Genomic DNA, 23,784 nt, shown 5'->3' with positions numbered 1-23,784 from the left:
TGGGGGGCAATCACATGGCCAAAATAAGATGGCATAGCTAAGTTGGAAATAGATGTGTACACCCAAAAAAAGAGGGAGGACTAGGTTTCCGAGACCTAAAATCCTTCAACCTGGTGCTTCTATGAAAGTAAGGATGGCGCCTACAGACCAATACACGTTCATTGGTATATCGCGTTCTCAAAGCTCGTTATTTCCCTTACTATGATTTTCTCCATGCAGAGCTTGGATGCCAACCTTCGTTTGCTTGGCATAGTATCATAGCAGCCCAGCATATTGTGCGAGCCGGTCACCGCTGGTAGGTGGGAAATAGTGCCTCAATCCGTGTTTCGCAAGACCGCTGGATCTCGAGACCACCATCTTTTACCACAATCACCCAGCCGAATACACTACATATGCACTCCATGGTTGCTGCGTTGCTTGATGAAGTCACAGGGGAGTGGAAAGCTGATTTGGTCAAGCGGGTCTTTCTCCCAGATGAAGCTCAAGCCATCCTAAGCATTCCACGGAGCAACAAGCAAGCAAATGATTGTATGGTCTGGGCCTACACACCCAAGGGTGTCTTCACAGTGAACAGTGCTTACAAGGTGGCTTTGGCTACGTCTCCATCTGCTTCCACGGTGGGGGTATATGACACCCCAGCGAAAGAAACCTTCTGGCGCACACTTTGGAGCCTTGGCATTTCGAACAAGATAAAGACATTTGCTTGGAGGGCATGCCGTAACATCCTCCCAACAAAAGTGAACTTATTTCAACAGGGTGTGTTGGAAAGTGCAACTTGTAAAGCTTGTGGCATGGCTAAAGAAACAAGTGGTCACCTATTCTGGGAGTGCACTAAGGCCCATGAGGTTTTGACAGCAACAGGGATACCACTTGACACTCATGGAATCTACTACAGGGACTTTATTGATTTTATTTGGTACCTAATATTTGTGCAGCATGCAGGACGTGATCTACTTGAGCTTATCTTGCGCGTGGCTTGGAGCATGTGGTATAACTGCAACAAAACAAGGCTCGGGTCCACTAAACAAACCAGCCAATAGGTCATTCACAAGGCACAGTCAATACTTGAAGAATTTCGGCTAGCTCATCTTCCACGGCCTCACCTCAAAGAACCTGCTGATGCTCGATGGGTCCCTCCCTTGACCCCTGGTACAAAGTTAACTCTAATGCTGCAGTTTTTCCGAACCTTAAAGCTGTTGGGATTGGCGTCATAATCCGTGATCACGAGGGGTCTGTGATAGCAGCTCTTAGTAAACACCTGCCACTGCAGCTGGGTCCCTTAGAAGCTGAGGGGAAACCCATGGACGAGGCTGTCTTATTCCCATGGGATGTTGGCATCAGGGAAGCTATTTTTGAGACGGATTCAAGTGTGGTTTCAGACGCTATTGCTGGCTCCACTACTCCACCGGTCTCCATAGTGGATATCACTGCTGGCACTCTTCTTCGGCTGCGAGACTTCCGACGTACTCAAATCCAACACGTGAGGCGGCAAGCAAACTAACCGGCACATACCTTAGCTCATCATGCTAAAGGCATTACAGATTTTATGACATAGATAGAAGAATGTCCCCCTTTTATTGACACCTTTGTTTTACTCCTCTTCTTTTTAATATAGTTTGGTATTTCCCATAAAATAAATAATAAATAAATAAAAATAGTTATTTATATATCACTTTAAACATTATAATACTAAACCATAAAAAAACAAATAAATAAATAAAAGCATATTGTTCACTGGGGTTGTAGCGTGCATTTTGGTTTTAATTGCTTAGAAGGCTCTGCTGGACACGTTCACATGTGCCCTAGGCTCCTAGTGTTCCAATATTTTGGGTAGGCTAAGTAGCATAGATTAAGCTCTAGAAAACTGAGTATTGGATAAGGTAGTCAATACTGTACAGTTACCGGCCGTACCAGTATGTATACTGGTGTTGAAACAACAACATTTTGTACCGGTTTAAATACTGGCTGTACCAGCTAATTTCAGGCAATACCGGTACCGGCCGGTACAAATTTTATCTTATTTTTTTTAAGTTTTGTAATTTTTGAATTTTTGTTAGGGCAAAGTAGTATAACTTATTTGCACTAACTTATTAGTATTATTTATTTTCTTAGTATGCAATGGTCACTTTTAAGCTTTCTATTTTTTTTATATATATATTTTTTCTTTTAAGTGATACTAAAGTCTAAAACTATGAATAATTTGTTCTGAATTGAGGAAATATTTTACTGTAAACTTTTATATTTATTATAATATATATAGACACACACACACACACACACACACACACACACACACACACATATATATATATATATATATATATATATTTGTAAATATAAAAAATAACGGTAAACCCGAAACGGTACATCGGTATTGATCAGTACCGAAATATATCTTTTCACTGGTCAAACCGGTACAGCCTCCAGTACGAAATTGACTCCCCTGGTGCTAGACCCTTTAGCATCATGTAGAAGTAGAACTCATACGTTACTTATTTCAGTTTATTTCTATCCCAAATTGCACTTTTGCTTATGGTTACCAAAATCTTTCTGGAACTTTCCAATTTATTTTCACATAGATTTTAATATTGGAAGAATTCATGAAAAAAAGAAAATAAAAGAAAGATATAGCGGGATTGTACCATGATTTGCATAGTATGCAACTATGTACTTACTGATTACTTCAACATGAGTATAAAACCAAAATGATATTTCCAATAACCATATGTATAAGCTCTTAAACATTCCTTTTTTCTCATTGAAATCCCTAAAATCTAAATGATTTGTTCTATTAATTAGCAATCTGTAATTATTTATTTTATTTATATTTTTATAAAGAGTCATTAGATTTCAGATGGTGTAGATTTTTATGGTTGGTCTGGAGTTGGTTGAGATCATGTAAAAAGTTTGAGATACAGACTGAGCAAATATTAATGATACACAAGAACTGTTAAGAATGATAATTTAGACGTAAAAAAAAAAAAAGAATGATAATTGTTAATCAAGTCATGAGGGGAAGAAACACAAAAGACATCTGTTTTCAGTTGAAGATCAAATCTATGCTTTTCAATATTGAAGTCTTAATTCCGCATTCAGAAAATTCATGATTCAGTAGAGATTTACTATTTATAATTGAAGTATGACACAATCTCTTTGCTTTTTAACTGACTTGTTTTGTCTTTTCCGAAGATACCAATAGCCCTATTAAATAGCAAAATTTTCATGGTGTATAACTTATTTATTGCAATATGCCTTGATGATTTACTGAATCGTCAAAATGTAGTGATTCTATTTTTTTACCCCTTTTTTGATACATTCTTGAGAAGTGGTTCTGATTTAAGAGATTATCTTCTCTTTTAAAATTATAAATATCTTCAGCTCAAAAGACACCTAATAGGCCAACAATAATTTTGATTATTAAATACTACGATTCTATTATGTACTTAGTAACTGAGGATTGGAAAGTTGTTTATATATTGTTTGTTTGCTGTGCGCAATGTTCCCATTTTTGGTGGGTGATGACCATCTTGATATAAAAATGTTTATTTTTGTGTATTTTTTTTTCCATGAATCATTGCCTAACATGAATGACTCTTCCACCAATCTTAAATATGTTTACAATGAAAGATTCATGCTAGTGATGCCTAGTTACAAGTGGGGGAGAAAAGTGTTCTTTAGTTACCTTTTGCTATGGTTTATTCCTAAATTCTTAGTATATAAATCAATTTCTCCTGTATGTTGTGGCAAGTTTTAAATGTTATTCATCGTTGCTCATTGAACCCTATTTTGAGGTTCTTCATGGAAAAGTATTATCATATTGACATGTCAAAGGATAAGCAAAACCCAGAAATCAAGCTTTGAGCTCAAAAGGCCAAAAGGGATTTAACCTATCTTATTTGTTTCCACCTACCCACCTGTCGCTGAAGCCACAAACACAATTCACAGCGGGGAGAAATAAAAGACCAAATTCCCATTGTTTGGTTATAGCTTTGAGCTATTCCTAATTTTGGATTTCTCTGAACACCTCATTCGAATTGTGAACATCTACAAAAGGGAAACAAATTATCAAAAATCCCACCGGAGTTAGCCCCCGGGGAGTCTCCAGTGCTTAAGTCAGACATTATAGAGAGGGAGATTTTTGGAGTTAGAATTTGTGCATAGATTTTATGGGAAGTAGAATTATATATTTATAAGACTTAAGGAATCAACCTTCAGAACGAAGGAGATAAAAAATAAAAAATAATAACCAATAACCAATAACAAATCACTACCTTAATGAGGAAAAGACAAACCCATAATGTTAGCCGTCAGAGACTCCCCAAGGCTTACCTCGTCGAGTTTTTTGATCCTTTCTGTTTTTGCGACTTCTGGTGTTTGTAATTAAAAGGAGAGAGCCTCAATGAAACAGCCATGGAAGAAAAGGTGCATAAGTGCTACATAGGCATTGTTTTGGCCAGACAAGAAATGAGTCATGGAAGTCCTTACAATGTACTCTGCTTGTGGACAAGTCTCACATTAAAAATTGTAGAATAATTCGGAGATACCATCATTGGAAGAAACCGATTGTACAGAAATATAGGAATAACAGAGAGAAGAGGAAGCGGAGGATTTGAGGGTTTCGTCTCTTGGGTTTATCTAGAATAACAAAATAGAGATCAAAACCACCCCAAGCGAAGAGTACATCATAAGGACTTCCGAAACAATGCCTGGGCAGCAGTCCTGCACCTTTTCTTCCATAACTGCTTCATTGAGAAGCACTACTTTTAATTATACACAAACTAGGAGATGCAAAAGTCTACACGCCGTATTCAAATTGTGAGCTTCTGCAAAAGTTGCAAGGAGGATCGAAAAGTATTAGGTGATTAATTTAATCACTATCACATACAAATGCTACAAACAACTTGAAAACATTGCACAAACTTCTATGACTTACTGAAAAAGAAACAAAAAATAGCATAGATGTGAATTTCCAAGATTAAAAGATTAAAGATTAAGCACAGACGTGAATCAAGATAGCAACTATCTACATCTTTATGCAAATAAAAAGTACATGCAACAACTATCTACGTCTTTACTGCAATTAAAAAAAAAAAAAGCAAAGAAATTAAACAAGCGTATAAAGTTGAAAGCGGAAAAATAATGTGCAATAAAGTCCTTTTATATATTGCATGTTTGATTTAAAGCTAAAAAATTCACAATTCTTTATATTGCAAAAACTGTATATAAAGATGCCTTCCTTTGATGAAAGATTACATTTTATAGAAGTATGTGCTTGTATACAATATTTATGCATACATGATTCGTCAAATTTAACACGCACAAACACACTTTCCTATTCTTCCCTATCAATTTTTTTAAAAGCTTTTTGAAGTTTAATTTTATTATTTTCTTCATAGAATGCAAATAACGACAAATAAACAAGAAAAGAACTATCAGGGTCAAGAAAAAAACTATCTACATCTTAATATACATATAAAGCACTCAAAAGTGAAAAATGAAAGAGCTAAAGTGAAATTATTACCTGGAATCGAGGAGGAGATATTCAAGAGGACAAAGATCCACGTAAAACCTAGAGGAAACCCGTAGAAAGTGTTTTTTTTTTTTTTTTTTCCTTGGGTAAACAAGCGTAGAAAGCTGAAAGCGGGAAATAATACGCAATAAAGCCTTTTTATACTCGTTGGGAGTCCAAGTCCGAGTCCGTGTGGAACTCGTGTTTTTTTTAAGAAATTAATTGATAATAATGGACCCCTATTAGTTGGATTCAGATCCTCTAGAATTATTAGGATACTCTACCAAGTAGAGTTCATTAAATTCTAACCACTCTTTAATGATTTAATGATCTAGATTTTGTCATGTCAGCATTTCATTAACAATCATCTTAATTGTTTTGTTTACAACATTATTTTATTATTTCAAAAATATTATTAATAAAATGCTGACATGGCAGAATCTAGACCATTAAATCATTAAAGAGTGGTTAGGATTTAATGACCTCTACTGGTAGAGTACCCTAGGAACTCTAGAGGATCTGAATCCCTATTAGTTAAGCCCTAGTTCCTTTATTTTGAAGAAATAAGCTAGGGCTTATTATTAGTCTTTTCGTTCCTTTATCTTAACTAAAGTACTTTTATTTCCAATAGTTAGAGGGAAATGAAAAATAAAAATAAAAGCTTTGTTTTTTAGTTTAATCCATCACGAGAGTTCGCTCCTACCTTTTTCATATGCTATGAACTTATATTACTTTGTTCTTTTAAATTAGTAACGGAGCCCCATTTATGAATGAAAAGATTGTTAATAATTAAGTAGACACCAAATACAACTAACCTAATTTAGTGTTATTATATAATTATCTTAAAATTTTGGTTTATTATACAAAATTTTATGAAGTAGAATAATTATTACCTAAAGAATTAAAAGTTTTATTAGATTTTCTATAACGCTTACGAGAGATAACAATTGATTTTTTTTTCCCCTTCAACTAAAACTCTAATTGCGTTCCTTTAAAAAAAATTATAAAAAAAAACTCCAATTTCATTGTTCTCCTCGAATTTCTTTTTCTTTCTTATAGATTTTAAATCCTAAATCATATAGATAAAAACATGAATGGTTTTCTTTCTTTTTTAAAAGGATTTTGACATAAGAAGTTTTTAAAAGTATAAGATGATAAAATTTTAACTTAATAAAAAAGTATTTATATTAAGGATAGCATAAAGATCCGCATTGTGAAGTAGAGAACTGACACCAATTCCCAGCCGAAGCTACCTGGTTATTATATGCATGACCAACCCCTAGCAAAAGCTATATGGCTATTATTTGCTCTTAAGACTTAAGACATGCAACTTTTTCTACCAAAAAAGGAATTAAATGCAACTTTGGGATGGATATATTGTCGAATTAAATACAAACCTTATTATAAAAAATATATATTTTAAAGAAAAAACCAAAATACAAACCTTCTCCTAACTTAAAATTTAAAAGCCATCTTACAATTTTTTTGGCTGGCCAGGGGGCAATTGTCCCCTCTTGACCCCGTAGCTCCTCCCTTGTTTTGCATAACATAACCCTAATTAAGTACAATAATTATAAGGACAAAATGTGGTTTGGGTTAGTTGCAAAATAACCTCTATGCTATTAATTTTGTATTATCATCCCTTCATATTTAACCAATGCCTCAATTTTCTTAATTTTGTTAACTATAATTGACAAAATAATCGTTGTGTGCATACGACGCGTGACCAGTTATAGTTAGTGGAAGTTGAAATGAATAGATCTAAGATTATCAATTGCAGTAGAAGAGCAATATTATTTAGGCATGCATACGAGTCGGTCAAAGATTACCAATGGGTTTTTTTAAAATACAATAAAGGGTAAACTACATATTTGGTCCTTATATTTTACACCATATTTCAATTTGGTCTTCAACTTTTCAATTGTATCAATTTGGTCCTTAACCTTTTTAGTACTGTATCGATTAAATCCTTATCATTGTCTTTTGGATGAAAATTGCTGATGTGACTAATAGTCAAATAAAATTGCCAGATCAACTACCCACTATACCACCACATTAGATTATTAAAAAAAAAAACCCAAAATAAAAGAAATTTGTGTGTCTCTCTCTCCCTCGTTAGTCACTAGTCAGTATCATCTCCATCTCTTGATCCAAAAAAAAAGGCGAAAATGCAAAATTCACCCTCTAAGTTTCACCATTTTTCATTTCAGTTCTAATAGTTTGAGTTTTGTCATTTCAGTCATCTAAATTTCATTCCTTCCCAATTAAGTCTTCCGTTAATGTGCTGTTAGTTTCTACCATTAACTTTTATTTATTTCTTAAATTTAGAAAAAACGTTAATAAAAAAAATTTAAAAAAAAAAAAAAACAACAACAACAAAAAGCCACACTACAACAAAAATGGACTATGGTGGCAAAACCTTTCGTCACAATATGTCCTTATTTCGTCACCGAATACATAAGGTGAAGAAGCAACATTCGTCACCTAAGCTTCATCACAGAATATATTGGTGACGAAAATGTTTCGTCACCAATAAATAAATGATAGGTGACGAAAATGTTTCGTCACCAATAAATAAATGATAGGTGACGAAATTTTTTCGTCACCTAATATTTTCGTCACTAAACCTTATTTTTAGTGATGAAATATTTTGTCACCAAATGTATTTTTTTTTTCCAATTTCAATAGATTAGGTGACGAAGTTTTGCATCACCGATTGTTTTTTTTTTTTTCAATAGATTAGGTGACGAATTATTTTGTCACCAATTTCTGCTTATAGTCAAATATGGCGGCGAAAATTATAGTCACCAATTTTATTTTTTTTTATTAATATTCTTTACATTTACTTGCGATTACATTAACCTGTTCATTTCTAACCAAATCCGTAAAATAAAAAAAAATTTAAAAAAACATCCATTCATTTCTAACCAAACCCATAAAAAAAATCCGTACAATCTAAAAATGCAATAAAGATGTTCACAAAGTAATTACAACTATTTTATATACAAATGATGTCTTAGCTTCCAAACTTTATAGAAAATTATTTGAGTTCAAGTAGTCCCATAAAAGCTATCTTTTTGCCACCAATCCCATATCTGCACAAGTATAGAGGAAAATACATCAATAACAAACTAGACTGCAAACCTATATCTTTGATAAGATGTACTATAACAACAAAAAAAAATATTATTATTAGTAAGACAATGCAGAGAATGTCCACAGAATACCCAATAACAAACTAGACAAAATAATCATAATGCAACATCATATGAAACCAAACTATCAAAGAAAGAAGACCCACAACATTCTCATCAAATAAAAACCAAACCCACATTACAAACCATGGAGAAATCATAAAGAATACAGAAAGATCTCAATTTAAAACAAAAGAAATAAAGTGAAATCCAAAACAAAAACCCAGTCACTATCATAAAGACAAACCCAACCACCACAACGAATAAAAAATCTAGCCAACACTATTAAAAATAAAAAAATAAAAAAACTAGCCACCACCATTAAACAAAAACCACAGCTACCACCATAAACAAAAAACTCACCACCACCATTAAACAAAAAACACAATTACCACCATTAACACAAAAACCCAACCACTACCATAAACAAAAAAACCCAGTCATCACAATAAACAAAAAACTCAGCCACCACCATAAACAAAAAACCCACCACCTTAAACAAAAAACACAGCCACCACCATTAACACAAAAACACAGCCACTACCATAAACAAAAAATCCAATCATCACAATAAACAAAAAACTCAGCCACCACCATAAACAAAAAACTCACCACCTTAAACAAAAATCACAGCCACCACTATTAACACAAAAACCTTGCCACTACCATAAACAAAAAACTCACCACCACCATTAAACAAAAAACATAACCACCACCATCGACAAAAAAACTCAGCCACTGCCATAAACAAAAAACCCAACCATCACAATAAACAAAAAACTTACCACCAACATTAAACAAAAAACCCACCACCACTATTAAACAAAAAACACAGCTGCTACCATTAACACAAAAACCCAACCACTACAATTAAACAAAAAACACAGCCGCCACCATTAACACAAAAACCCAGCCACTGCCATAAACAAAAAACTCATCCATCACAATAAACAAAAAACAGCCACCAACATTAAACAAAATACAGCCACCACGACAAACAAAAAACTCACCACCACCATTAAACAAAAAACACAGTCACCACATTAACACAAAAACACAGTCACTACCATAAATAAAAAAAACCCAGCCATCACAATAAACAAATAACCCACCACCAACATTAAACAAAAGACCTAACCACCATAAACACAAAAACCCAACCACACAATAAACAAAAAATCCAGCCACCATCATTAACACAAAACCCACCACCACCATTAAACAAAAAATCCAACTACCACCACAAACAAAAAACCCACCACCACCATTAAACAAAAAACACAATTATAGCACAATTGTGCTACGGTACCCTCATACATATAAGAGGTTACTATAGCACAATTGTAAAAAATTTTACAATTGAGAGACCAGGTAATGCTTGTTTTTATGTTTTTATGCTAAAATATAGCAATATATACCATATACAAGCCCCAATAGTAATGCTCTTAGGCAGGAAAATAAAAAACTAACCAAAGTGTGTTCTAGTTTGTAGATGAGCTCCCCCCACATGAGTTACACACTGCCAATTGAACAATGCAACAAACACATGAAAGAAAGCCTTAGTCTTAAAAACACAATGCTGACAAAATTAAAATAAAATAAAAAACGAATCTATTTCACTTCTTAAAAAAAACGATTTTAAAAAAACGATTCTAAAAGAACGATTCTAAGAGAGAGGCGTGAGATTGGGGATTTAGGGTTAAAGAGGGAAAATAATAATGATAAATAATCCACAAAGTCACCAAGTTTAACAGGGTTAAAGAGAGAGAAAAGAGTGATGAGAGAGAGAGGATCGATGAGAGAGAGAGCTTACCGGTCTTTTTGGGAGGCTAAGAAGCATGGGTCAATCTGTGGGAGGAGAAAGAGAGAGTAACAGTGTTTTGTTTACACAAATAAAAAATAATGAAAAAAATTTAGAACCCGCCTGAAAATTGGGCACCGCCCAAAAAGAAATCAAAAAAAATTCAACACGCGCTATTTTTTCTTACTTCTTCAAAAAATTTAGTAAGCAGTAAGCACAGTGAATAACTGAGAACCAGCTGGTTTAACCTTAATAACCAAAAACCGATATGATTGAACCGGTTATTGGCCGGTTTGCTTAAAACACCAAAACGTAGCTTTTTTTTAAAGGAAAAACGCAGCAGTTTTAGTGAAGATCTAAAAAATAAAACAATCAACCAGGACTATCCTTTGCCACTAAAGCTAATCAAAACATGAAAACTAAACAAACAAATATAATTTCGAAAACAAAAAACCCAGAAAATAAGAAAACATCATTGAATGCTTACAGGGGTTTTGGAAGACTTAATTTGGAGAAGAATGTCCTTGAGGCTTTGATCACTGGAAGCACTTTTCAAGTTTCCATGGCGATTTAGTGGAAGATCCAAACCTGTGCCATCCAACCCTTTCTTTGTGCTGTCTTCATTTCCATTCATAGTAGCAGCAGACCCACCTTCCATTTTCCCTTTTTTTTAATTTTTTCTTTTTTCCCTTCAGCATACACTGTGAGTGGCTGAGAACTAAGAAGGTCTAGGTTTTGTCCTTTGATTGAGAGTATAGCTAGCTTCTTTTTCCTTTTATTTTGTGTGGTTCTCATAGTTTGTTTTGTGTGTCTGTCACCACGTAAAGAGTAAAGTTGAAGATATTGACATTTGAAATGTGTAAACGAATGTCAATATTAACATTTTAAATTTTCATCCTAATAGCCCCCAATTTTTTTTTTTAAAAAACAAACAAAATGGCAAACTAAAAGCTACAAAATAAAAAATAAATATGGACTAAACCTAAATTACAATTCCCAAATTTTTACCCTAACCTTACTCTTCCTCCACTCAACCACATCAACACCTCCATCACTGCTGCTGTTGCTGCTGTGCCTGTTCTTTTCCTTTGATCAAATCTGCTAATCTGGTGTTGGCGTGTTAATGTTGTTGCTGCTCGACTACTCCTCAGATCCTTAATCATAGTAAGAAATTTCTCTCCTCTCTCAAGTTCATATTTTTGTTTTTTTTGTCTTTGTCATATAGCTGATTGCTCTGCCTTAGCCCTCTACCCTTTGCATTTTTTTTTTTTTTTTTTAAGAACTGTGGTGTGTGTTGTGTTTATGAGTTATGGCTTTTTATGGATTGGTGTGTTGTGTGGACTATAGGATAGTTTGTGGCTTTGTATTGACTACTATGTAATTGACTAATTGTGGCTTTTTGCCTTTTTGTGTGGACTGATCACTTGTGTTAGTGTTTCAGTGATTGTAACTCTTTTTTTTTTTTGGTTTTATCTATAATAAAGACATAAAGTGGGACCATTACACTAGGCCAGTAGGACTAGGACATTAGTAATGAATTGTGATTGTGAATTTGTGATACTAGTCTTTGGTAGTGAGTAGTGATTGTTTTGTGAGTACTGTGATTGTGAATTTGTGAGACTAGTCATTGGTAAGTGACTTTTTTGTAAGACCAAAGTCTTTGGTCTGATTGTTTTGGTTTTATCAAAAACTTTTTTTTTTTGTGATTTTGTCACTTTGTATGATGTGGCTAATATTAGTAATATATATGAACTTGTGAATTTTGTCTTTGTCACTTTGTATCATGTGGCTAATATTAGTAATATATATAAACTTGTGCTTGTCTGTTTGTGATAAATGTGTTGAAATGTTTAAGAAACACTTATTTTGTATGTTATACTTTGTCGACATTTTTATAATATCAAATGTTTAAGAAACACTTATTTTATATGTAGTATTTTATTGAATATAAAATAGATGTTAGTTTTTATTTTCATAAAAAAAAAAAAAAAAAATTTAAGCTTCCCCCCCCCCCCCCAGGTTCGAATCCTAGTTCCATCCCTGAACCTTAGAAAGCGAGAAGAAAGAAAATATATGAAAGAGGTTTGCAATGCTGTCTTCGTGGGAAGTTGGACATGCAAGACCCTAATAAGGGTCTATTTAGATATCGCTTATTACTGAAAACTGAAAATACTGTAGCAAAATAATTTTTAAATGTGTGAATAGTGCTGTGGGACCCAGCTTTAAAGTTATATTTGTTGAATTTAGTACTTGCGAATCTCACGAACAATGCACGGGACCCATATAAAAACTCCAAACACTAAAAATTTTCAGCTTTCAGCTGTATCCAAACTCTCACTAAATCACTTCGAGACCCAAATATCGCCCAAGAGACATGATGCTTTCGCTGCCGATGAGAAGACCTGACCTTTCCGTTAGTACTTAATTACACTGATGTCATGAGAGAGAAGGCGTTGAAGAGAGAGAAGGAGGAGACCTTGAAACTCATTGCTAAGAAGAAACAACAGCAATTTGAAGAGGAAGTCGCCCCCGAAAAGCCGCCCAAAAAGTCTCCATACTCTATGGATGTACTTTGCAATTATTATTATTATTATTATTATTATTATTATGAAAACTATTAGAGCAGTTATGAAAACTATTAGAGCGGGAGTGTCACCAATCCAGACATGTATTTGAGTTAAGGGGTGGTTTAAAACTTTGAATGAATTGGTTGATGATGGAAAGCTGAAATTTGAGAATGAAATGGAAATGAATGAAATGTATTTAAGTAACATTATTTGGATGTTTAAAATAAAGAAATGGAATAGAATGAAAATGAATAGCATGTAAGTAATCTTATTTGGGAGTAATATAAAAGGAAAGGAATGGAATAATTTTATACTAATATTACTATTAGACCTCTATTTTAAAATAATGAGCTGAATATACATGGGTATTTTGGGAATTTTAATTAAAAATTCATTAAATCTAATTCCAATTCCTCTCAATTTTTGGGATAATGAAAATTTGATGTTTTAAGAGAATAGAGAGGAATGAGTGTTCTCTCCTACCCATTCCATTCCCTCCAACTTAAACTCTTAAATAAGGGAATGAATTTTCCATTTACTCCATTAAAACTTCATTCTAAAATTATTCTTTTTATTCATTTCTATTTCATTCAATTCTCTAGTCCCAAACAAGGGCCTAGAGGATAAATTCATTACAATATATGAAGGGACGAATACTTGGACCTTTTGGGCTCTATGATTCTCGGTGAACCTGTATACTCTATTAAAATGTTTTGGGAGGGAAAATAATTCATATCAGATTTGATAAAATGGCATATATTAGATTAACTTTCTAAGATTAATTATGTGAAGTAATTTATGTTGTGGGGACAAAAGGCCCAAGATATGTTTTTGGGCCATGGGCTTGAGCCAAGGACATTTGCTTGTCCGAGGACGGGTTAATGATAATAACGATATCAAACTTACAGCCCCGAAAGCAAATGCGGTGGATGAGTTGAATGTAAATGATCCGAGGAAGATTACCTTCTCGGCTGAGTGCAGCGAGGATCAAGTGATACGTCATGTTAACTAGAATGATATTTTAGAAGGCCTTGGGGATGAAGATTATGTTTCAAAAGAGCACAGAGAGGTAAAGAAAAGATCTTAGAGAACGCTGCTACCACCGCATTGAATGCTCTGTACTTAAACAGTAATTTTCAGCCTTACAGCTATTACCTAGGGACTTCCAAAACAAAGAGATGAGACAAGTATCAAGGGGAGCAATCTGAATCTAGGAGAGAGAAAAAGGGACTATAAGAGGGAAGGAGGTCCTAAAAAAAAAGGGGAGGTTTTTCTGTAAAGAATCTTGAAAGTAAGAAGAAATATAGACACTTGGTTCTCAGCTTGAGTCTGAGGATAAACTTTATCTTATAAACTTGTTCATCTATATTGTTTTGTGATTTTTGGGCCGTTGCCATTAGAATCAAGATTTCTAGCCTACACTCTATAAATTCATTGTATCGGGTTCTTTGGGCCTAAGTCCTTCTTTTTGTTGGGCCGGGTACAATTCGCGACCTTACATATGTAATAACTTGTTAATCTTGGTGTTCTTTTGAAGTAGCTTTTGGTGGTATATAACAATTTTAATGGCTAACTGTATTTATTATTATTTTTGATAAAGTTTGGTCTTTTTTAGAAATTTTTTTATATCCTTCAATTGTTTCTAATGTAGTAACTGTGGGGAGTAAAAAGACCTTGATGGGAATATGGGCCGTTGGGTCATGCTAAGGAAGGCCGACCTGCTCTTGGGTTTAGGACTTGTTAGTACTACGGGTCGGCCCATACGCCGAGGGTCCGAGGATCCAGCCGAGGATGATTTTCCCTTCGGACTGACACCGGAGAACCCGGGACTTCATGGTAAAGGTTAGGGAAGGACACGGTCAAAACCAATGGTTAAAGGGGGTGAACCCTTGAATGTCCTAGAAGTACCGATGTTGGAGAAATATCAAAGATAAAGGCTGCTACCTCCACATTAAAGACTCTGTACCTACCACCCTGGCCGCATTAATGGGGAAGTGACACCTGAACAGTGGAAGGGAAACTTCTGGTTACTATTCAAAGGCACTGAGAAAAGAAATATCTAGGCTAAGGGGGAGGTGGGGCAACACGTGTACAAAGTATTCAAAAGAGTAGTATTTAAAGAGAAATCTAAGACAGGAAATAGGGACGGACTTTTTGTAACCTAAAAGGAAAAGAAACAAAGAGAGAGAGATAATATAAGAACAACTCTCGGCTTACGTCCGAGGAAGCTGATTTACTATATTCCTTGTTGTTTCCAAGTATTTGTAATCTTTGGTTTGTCATTTAATCCTCACACACTTCTAACCTGGGTTTCAAGCCCACACTCTACAAATTCATATTGTTTAAGGCTCATTGGGCCTGAGCCCATAACTGTTCTTGGGGCCAGGTGCAATTGTGCACTTACAATTGGCGCCGTCTATGGGAAATCTAGTCTAGAAGAGGTAGGGATATTATGGCAGGCCTAGGCTCTCACCATGCAGAGTCACAGGGATCACAATCGGAAGATCACTTCGAACGTCTTGAACGTCGAAGGGATCGTGAAGGGAGTGTCCATACAGAATACCCAGGCGCTAGCCATACTCATGGCGGGGGTAGCACCACCCACGAGGAGGGATCTAAATCCATGCAGAAGGAAATCAATCGTTTGAAGAGGAAGTTACGCCGTGCTAAGCGTAAGTTTTCACCGTCCTCGTCTAGTTCTTCCTCGGAGAAGGATAGGGGAGTTGGCTACAGCTCAAGGTCGCGCTCCCCCACCAGTGCGACGTCCTCCGGTGAGGAGGACGACCAGCCCACCCGCAGACGTAAGAAGCTTCGTTCTAGGGGCTTAGGCAACGATACTATGAGTAGGGCGTTGCACCAACTCTCTAAATCTCCGTTTTCACGGAGGATTGAGAGGGGGAGGCTTCCCAGGAGGTTCACCCAGCCGACCTTTACCATCTATAATGGCCGGACTGATCCGGTGGAGCACGTGAGTCATTTCAACCAGAGGATGGCAGTGCACTCTCACAATGAGACTCTGATGTGTAAAGTTTTCCCCTCCAGCTTGGGACCTGTGGCTATGAGATGGTTTAACGGTCTCAAATCGGGGTCTGTAGGCTCATTTGGGGAGCTAACTAGGGCTTTCGCTTCGCGGTTCATTACGTGTAGCAGAGTCCCTCGGCCATTGGACTCGCTGCTATCCATGGCCATGAAGGAAGGGGAGACACTGAAAGCATACTCCGACCGATACTGGGAGATGTTTAACGAGATAAATGGTGACTTTGATGAGGTGGCGCTTAATACCTTTAAGGTAGGTCTTCCTACTGACCACGACCTAAGAAAGTCTTTGACGAAAAAGCCCGTCCGCAGCGTACGCCGCCTTATGGATCGTATTGATGAGTACAAGAGGGTAGAGGAAGACCAGCAGCAAGGGAAGGGAAAGGAAAAGGTTATCCCGCAGGAGAGAAGGGATTTCGTGTCGGACGTATACCACAACAACAAGCCGAGGAGGGATTACTTCGGGCAATCCGGCTCGGCAAAGCACCTCAGCTGTAAATACTACTGTTCCGAGAACCAGGTGCATCGGTCATTAGAGAAAGTTCGTAAAGAGCCTTTCTTCGATGGCCGAGCAAGATGGCGGGGACCCTGCGAAAAGAAACCAAAACCTCTTTTGTCGTTACCATCGGGATGTAGGCCACACTACCGAGCTTTTCGGACCTCGTGGAACCATCTGAGTACTCGTCAGTGAGGGAAAGTTGAACGAAGCACTTGTGTCGAGCCAGCTGGGCAGGTCAGTCAAGTTGGTTCAAACAACCAGAGGAACAATTCATCTCGGCCAGCATTGGGAACAATTAATGTTATCTTCGCTGCACCTGGTAGGACCGGCTCAGGTCCCACTAGGGTGATGACGGTTTCCCATCCTCAGGTCGAGGATTTGGGTAGCAGGCCGAAGAGATTGAAGGGCACTTTACCCGTCTTGGGTTTCTCCGAGGAGGATAAAGTAGGGACTATCCAGCCCCATGACGATGCTCTTGTGGTTACCCTTAGGATAGGGAACTATAATGTGAGGAGGGTGATGATAGATCAGGGCAGCGGTGCAGATATCATGTACCCTGATCTATTTAAGGGGCTAAGGTTGGAGTTGGAAGATCTAACTCCTTACGACTCCCCACTTATAAGCTTCGAAGGGAGAGCCGTTGTGCCGAAGGGACAGATCCGTTTACCCGTTCAATCCGGCACAGAAACGGTTGAGGTGGATTTCATTGTGGTTGACGCGTACTCTCCATATACAGCCATCCTCGCCGTGTGCCATGGCTGCACGCTTTGGGAGCTGTCTCCTATACCTTGCACGTTAAGGTTAAATTCCCCTCGGGGGAGCATGTTGAGGAAATCCTCGGCAGCCGGGTAGTGGCCAGACAATGCATATCGGCTGCGGTGCTTCGTCAGTCAGAAATTGAGTCATCAATTTTGCCCATCCAGGAGTCATAGCAATTAACAGCTCAGGAGACACCTGGAGCGATGACAGGAGATGGGGCTGTTTGTGAGGAGTTAGAGAAGTTTGTAATAGCAGATGATCCAGAGAGGTTCTTCCAAGTTGGCATACGTTTGCCACACCAAGAGAAGATGGAGTTGTTGAAATTTCTGAAGGATAATATAGATGTCTTTGCGTGGGACCCCTATGAGGCTCCAGGCGTAGACCCGAGCTTCATTTGTCATCGTTTAAACGTGAATCCTGCCATTGTTCCGAGGAGGCAGCCACCTCGGCGATCTTCCCGAGAACATTCGAAGGCTGTGAATGAGGAGGTTCTTAAACTCAAAAGGGCGGGGGCTATCAAAGAAATTTTTTACCCTGAATGGTTGGCTCACACTGTTGTTGTTAAAAAGAAGAACGGCAAGTGGAGAGTATGTGTGGACTTTACTGATCTAAACAAGGCCTGTCCTAAAGATTCGTTCCCAATGCCACGGATTGATCAACTGGTAGATGCTACTGTCGGACATCCTCGGATGAGTTTCTTGGACGCCTTTCAAGGTTACCACCAAATTCCCTTGGCGTTAGAAGATCAGGAGAAGACTGCTTTCATTACTCCAACCGGGAACTATCATTATAAGGTCATGCCATTTGGATTAAAAAATGCTGGGGCTACTTACCAAAGAATGATGACCCGAATGTTTGAACAGCAACTGGGGAAAACCATAGAAGTATACGTGGATGATATGGTGGTGAAGAGTAAGACAGTACCTTCACACATGACAGATCTGGCCGACACCTTCCAGATGCTAAGGAAGTATAAGTTGCGCCTTAACGCCTCCAAGTGTTCTTTTGGCGTGGGGTCTGGAAAGTTCTTGGGATATATGATTACTCATAGGGGCATAGAGGTAAACCCAGTGCAGGTTAAGGCTATTCAGAATTTGCAGCCGCCTAGGAACCCAAAAGAGATTCAGAAATTGACTGGAATGATTGCTGCGTTGAATAGATTTATCTCTCGGTCAGCTGACCGGTGCCGTCCTTTCTTTCAGTTGTTGAACAAGTGGAAAGGGTTTCGATGGACCGAGGACTGCGAGTTAGCTTTCCAACAGCTTAAGCAATATGTTTCTCGGCCACCCATTTTGTCTCGCCCTGAGGTGGATGAGGTTTTGTTCGCTTATCTGGCCGTGGCTGTCCACGCGGTGAGCTTAGTCCTTATAAGGAATGAAAGCGGAGTGCAAAGACCGATCTACTACGTTAGTAATTCCTTGAATGAAGGCCGAGGTGCGCTATCGCCCTTGGAAAAAGCGCTTCGGCCGTAGTCCACGCCACGCGCAAACTTCCTCATTATTTCCAATCTCATACGTGGTTGTTCGACCCGATTGCCTCTCAAGGCCGTGTTGCGTAGTCTGATTATTCCTCCGGCAGTGGCAACCTGGGGAACCATTTTGGGAGCCTTTGATGTTAAATACAAGCCTCGCACCTCGGTGAAGGGTCAGGTCCTCGCTGATTTGGTGGCGAAGTTTACCGAACCACTGTTAGAAGAAACTTCAAAAGAAGCACACATGGGTGAAAAATCAGTTGGTGTGATCACGGCCGTATTGCCCTCGGCTTGGAGAGTGTATGTGGATGGGGCTGCTAATCAGAAAGGGTCAGGTGTTGGACTTGTTCTAATGTCCCCTGAAGGAATTGTCTTCGAAAAATCTTTGAGATTGGCCTTCTCGGCTACTAATAATGAGGCCGAGCATGAAGCAGTCTTGGTAGGCATGCAGATGGTACATAAGATGAGTGGCAAGGAAATCCATGTGTTCTCGGACTCTCAGTTAGTGGTCGGCCAAGTCATGGGGACCATGGAGGCTAGAGAATATTTGGCCCAGGTCAAACATCAGCAGGCTGAATTCGACTCCTTTGCCTTAGCTCACGTCTCTAGGAGTGGAAACACTCATGCAGATTCTTTGGCTACGTTGGCAACGTCCTCGGCTCAAGGTTTACCAAGGGTTATTCTCGTTGAGGATTTGGTAGAACCTTCTCTTGTAACTGCTAACGCGCCTCGCATCCATCTAATAAGGCCTGGTCCTAGCTGGATGGACTCGATTGTATTTTTTCTTAAGAATGACATCCTTCCCGAGGACAGGGCTGAAGCAGAAAAGATACGTCGAAAGGCGCCGCGTTTCTGGTTGTCCGAGGACCAGAAGCTCTACAAACGATCCTTTTCAGGACCGTACTTGTTGTGTGTACACCCTGAATCAACAGAAGCATTATTGGAGGAACTGCATGAGGGAATTTGTGGGAGCCACACTGGGGGAAGGTCCTTAGCCCATAGAGCCCTGACTCAGGGTTATTGGTGGCCCAATATGCAGAGGGAGGCTCAGGACTATGCCAGAAAATGTGATCAATGTCAGAGGTTCGCCCCTAATATTCACCAACCTGGAGGGGTTCTCAACCCTCTCTCCAGCCCTTGGCCTTTCGCACAATGGGGCTTGGACATTGTAGGGCCATTCCCGAGAGCTGCTGGAAACAAAAGATGGCTGCTCGTAGGGACAGACTACTTCACTAAATGGGTTGAAGCTGAGCCCTTAGCCAATATCCGAGATGTTGATTCCAAGAAGTTTATATGGAAAAATATTGTCACTAGATTCGGTATACCGCATACACTTGTCTCAGACAATGGCGTTCAATTTGACAGCAACGCCTTTAGGCAATATTGTGGTGACATGGGTATCACAAATAGATACTCTACCCCAGCTTATCCTCGGGGAAATGGGCAAGCCGAGGCTGTTAACAAGGTCATAGTCAACGGGCTCAAGAAGAGGTTGGACGATGCGAAAGGCAAATGGGTAGAAGAGCTCCCTCATGTCCTATGGACGTATCGGACCACACCGCGTAGGTCCACTGGAGAAACGCCATTCTTTATGACTTATGGAGCCGAGGCGGTGATACCACTGGAATCTGGTTTTCCTACTCTAAAGACAAGTTCTTTTAGCCCAGAGAATAACAAGGGACTTCTAGAGAAAGATCTTGATTTACTTGAGGAACGGCGTGAGGCAGCTATGGTCCAAATGGCTTATTATCAGCAGAAGCTAAAACGAGGATATGATGCCCACGTGAAGCTAAGGCCACTTGCGCCTGGTGATCTTGTATTAAGGAAAGTTGTAGGCACTTCTAAGAACCCAGCTTGGGGTAAGCTGGGACCTAACTGGGAAGGCCCCTATCGCATTGTTTCAATAGCAGGTATAGGGTCGTATAGGCTAGCTGACCTAGACGAACGAATTGTACCACGTCCATGGAATGTAAATAATCTTAGAAGGTATTATTATTAATGAAATGTGCTTTTGTCAGTTAATATTTCAAAGTTATGAGTAGCTCTGATGCTCGCAGCTGTTATTCTAAAGAATCAAACAGAAACTTGGCTAAGTGCAGTCCTCGGACCACAAACCTTGTGGAAATTGATGTCTTGTCATTTGTTAAACAGAACCTTAGCTATGCCGGGTCTTCGGACCTCCTGCTTTGGGAAAATTAACATTTGAAGTTATCATTTTTAAGAATCAAACAGAAACTTGGTTAAGTGCAGTCCTCGGACCACAAACCTTGTGGAAATTGATGTCTTGTCATTCGTTAAACAGAACCTTAGCTATGCCGGGTTTTCGGACCTCCTGCTTTGGAAAAATTAACATTTGAAGTTATCATTTTTAGGAATCAAACAGAAACTTGGTTAAGTGCAGTCCTCGGACCACAAACCTTGTGGAAATTGATGTCTTGTCATTTGTTAAACAGAACCTTAGCTATGCCGGGTCTTCTGACCTCCTGCTTTGGGAAATTTTACATTTGAAGTTACAATTTTTAAGAATCAAACGAAAAATTGGTTAAGTCTTATCTTCGGACCACGACTTTGATCAAAGTTAACTTCTTATTATGTCTGGGTGTTAATGCATTGCTGTTTATTAACTTGGATCTTAAGTTTTATATCTTTAAGTGTTAAGCAAATTTGTGTAAGGAATGGTCCTCGGACCTTACATCCTACTAGAAAAGATGCTGTATATTACAAGGGTTTAATCGTTATATAAGATCTTCTCTTCTTTTTTAATCAAAGGCATTGTTTAAATATCTCAACCATATCACCTTCTATTAAATCTTTAGTAATGTGCGTATGATTATGTGGAAGTTATGATTGTGCAATCCTTGGAGTTAGGTTTGTTTACTCTGAGAAACTTTTGTTATGTATTAATGGGAAACTTTTGCGATAAATATAAACAGAATAAAGTAAAAACAGATGCAACACGAGTAAAAATCAAATAAAGTTGTTCTTCATTAATCATTCAAATATACATTACATGTATAATTCAAATATGGAAAAAGAGAAGTCCTAAAGATAGGTCCTAAGCTTTTGAAGGGGGGTCTTGCTAAGAGGTACTGGTGCCCTCGGTCTTTCTCAACTCCAGCTCAAAAGGAGTCAAGACTTGCTTTCCTTTATCTGCTGTCTTCGTTGGAAGGACGTTAGGTTCCACTGACTGGCTCAAGTCCTTCTCTGCATCCCCTCCTCCTTCCTTCTCTTTGTTGGAAGCTGAAGGTTCTGTAGGATCAGGAATTTGCTGTGGGACCATCAGAGGCAGAGCAGGGAGAGTTGGCTCAGGGGTAGGAGTAGCAGCAGGAGCCTCTTCAATCTCCTGTATCTCCAAGGGAAGCCAAACATTCTCGGACTTCCTCAAGTCCGAAGATAGAGGAACTCCAGCTACGTTTAGGGCTTCCCCCCAGACTTTCTGACAATACTCCCGGCACAAAGCCGCGAAGGCCTCTGTCAGCTGCTCCTTGGTTGTTGCTACCCCTTCCTCGTAGCTTGTCTGCTTGGCAGCCTCTAAAGAGCGTTGGAATGAGCTGGCTTCTTCCTTCATCAGCGCAAGTTCCTTTTTCAGATCCGAGCATTCCCTTTGGGCTTGGGAGAGCTCTTCATCTCTTTCACGAAGGAGCTTGCGCTGCCCTTCTATCTGGGTCTTCATGGTCTTCAGATTCGCCTCGGCCCCATTCCTCTCTCTCTTTAGATTAGCCACCTCTGAGGTCAACTTCTCGTTCTCAGCAAGGGCTGTGCCCAAGGACTTCTCAGTCTCCAGCCTGATTTCAAGCTCAGTTCTGGCCTTCTTCCGAGTGTCTTCTATAAACTTCTCGGCTACAAAGACCTCCTGAATGGGCTGTAACAAAGTATGATGGAATCAGGAATAGTAAAAAAAACTTATAAATATTGTTAAAAGTGGAATCTTCCTAAAAGGGGAAAAACTTACCAGCGCTAAGTCTCTTTTTAGTGAGAGGAATAGTTGTGGCTGGCTCATTTTTTCCAAGGTCTCCATGTCCTTGGGCAGCAGGAGAGGGCGTTCCAACACTTCGGCCAAGTGGTGGGCATGACCTTGTTGAACCGCCCTTATACTGGACTGGCAGGAGATGGGTGCGCCGTCCAGTCTTAAGTCGGGGGACCAGGTGGTCGGTGCTCGACGCACTTCGGCCTCGTCCCTAATCTCCCCGCTTTCAACTGAGCGGGCCCTACCCTTGCCTTTGTCCAGCTTCTGCTGCTGAACCGGTGGGAGTTGTTGTCGCGGTTTTTTGGGGTCTTTGCTGATCATCCCCTCGGCCTCTCCCTTTCTCTTCTTTTTGGGATCCTCGGCTGGAAGTTTTGGCTCAGCTGGAGGAGGGGGAGGAGGTGGCAAAGTTTGAAGAGCTTTAGACCCCCCCGTCTTTTTCTCGGCGACCTTTGCACCTCTTTTGACTAGGAGATCTTGCATCCTATCCATGTCTTCCTCGGCTTCGTCTTCCGATCGGGCAACTATAAACCCTACAATTCCGGAGGCCTCGGTAGCTTCTTCCTCCTCGTCTGAAAGTACGACGAATTGATTCCCTCGAGGTCTTTCGGTGTCTTCAAATTGGAATTGATCTATCTCTTCGTCTAGTGTATGAGAAGAAGACACCTGCTCCTCTGGAACAATAGTTGCCTGGGAGTGCACAGCGAGGGGAATTGCCGCTATGGCCTGGTTGTACAAAACGGTGTTAGGAGCGTCAAGGAGATCGCGGTCGTCCAGAAAGTGGGGCCGGGCTACGTTTATTCTCCTTCGTCTTCGGTCACCGGCGACAATGGTGTTTTCTATCTCTTGGAAGTCCGAGGAAATGGGATCGTAGCCCAGAATCAGATGAGCGGCCCTAAGTTGTAGGTCTTCGCTAACGAACACCTCGGAGCGCAGTACTCGGTTTAGGTCCGCGACGTTATAGTGACTCAAACGAGGGCGCAC

The 23,784-nt window shown here is 39.1% G+C and overlaps 2 protein-coding genes across 4 annotated transcripts; one reads left to right on the top strand and one right to left on the bottom strand.

The window, feature by feature from the left end:
- The first annotated feature begins 401 nt into the window (after window positions 1-401).
- Window positions 402-1,501, top strand: LOC142616051 (uncharacterized). The gene is made up of 2 exons (XM_075788940.1): window positions 402-945; window positions 1,176-1,501. Exons 1-2 carry the CDS (start codon window positions 402-404, stop codon window positions 1,499-1,501), a joined length of 870 nt encoding a protein of 289 aa, XP_075645055.1.
- Window positions 1,502-8,429: 6,928 nt separating this feature from the next.
- On the bottom strand, window positions 8,430-11,276 carry LOC142614484 (thioredoxin-like 3-3). Of its 3 annotated transcripts, XM_075787000.1 has the most exons (3): window positions 10,992-11,276; window positions 10,517-10,551; window positions 8,430-8,604 (listed from the first exon to the last, which is right to left on the bottom strand). In XM_075787000.1, the coding sequence occupies exons 1-3, from the start codon at window positions 11,160-11,162 to the stop codon at window positions 8,550-8,552; spliced, it is 261 nt and encodes an 86-aa protein (XP_075643115.1). In that variant the 5' UTR covers window positions 11,163-11,276; the 3' UTR covers window positions 8,430-8,549. The 3 variants fall into 3 exon arrangements, 1 of the variants encoding a protein (XP_075643115.1); XR_012840459.1 differs by lacking the exon at window positions 10,517-10,551 and having other exon boundaries at window positions 10,992-11,206; XR_012840460.1 differs by lacking the exons at window positions 10,517-10,551; window positions 10,992-11,276 and adding an exon at window positions 10,174-10,307.
- Window positions 11,277-23,784: the final 12,508 nt, after the last annotated feature.

The sequence above is a fragment of the Castanea sativa genome, chromosome 11 (genome assembly GCF_040712315.1).
Source record: "Castanea sativa cultivar Marrone di Chiusa Pesio chromosome 11, ASM4071231v1".
NCBI classification, from domain to species: Eukaryota; Viridiplantae; Streptophyta; class Magnoliopsida; order Fagales; family Fagaceae; genus Castanea; species Castanea sativa.
Note: the sequence above shows the minus strand (reverse complement) of the source record. Positions and strands in the feature narration are given on the sequence as shown.

What these genes read in the sequence shown, in the direction of transcription:
- LOC142616051 (XM_075788940.1), top strand. Translation starts at nt 402, where the DNA reads ATGGTTGCTGCGTTGCTTGATGAAGTCACAGGGGAGTGGAAAGCTGAT. An exon ending in ATTTGTGCAGCATGCAGGAC is followed by an intron (nt 946 to 1,175) that starts GTGATCTACTTG and finishes CTAATGCTGCAG; the next exon opens with TTTTTCCGAACCTTAAAGCT.
- LOC142614484 (XM_075787000.1), bottom strand. Translation starts at nt 11,162, where the DNA reads ATGGAAGGTGGGTCTGCTGCTACTATGAATGGAAATGAAGACAGCACA. An exon ending in TTAAGTCTTCCAAAACCCCT is followed by an intron (nt 10,552 to 10,991) that starts GTAAGCATTCAA and finishes CTCCTCCCACAG; the next exon opens with ATTGACCCATGCTTCTTAGC. An exon ending in TTAGCCTCCCAAAAAGACCG is followed by an intron (nt 8,605 to 10,516) that starts GTAAGCTCTCTC and finishes ATACTTGTGCAG; the next exon opens with ATATGGGATTGGTGGCAAAA.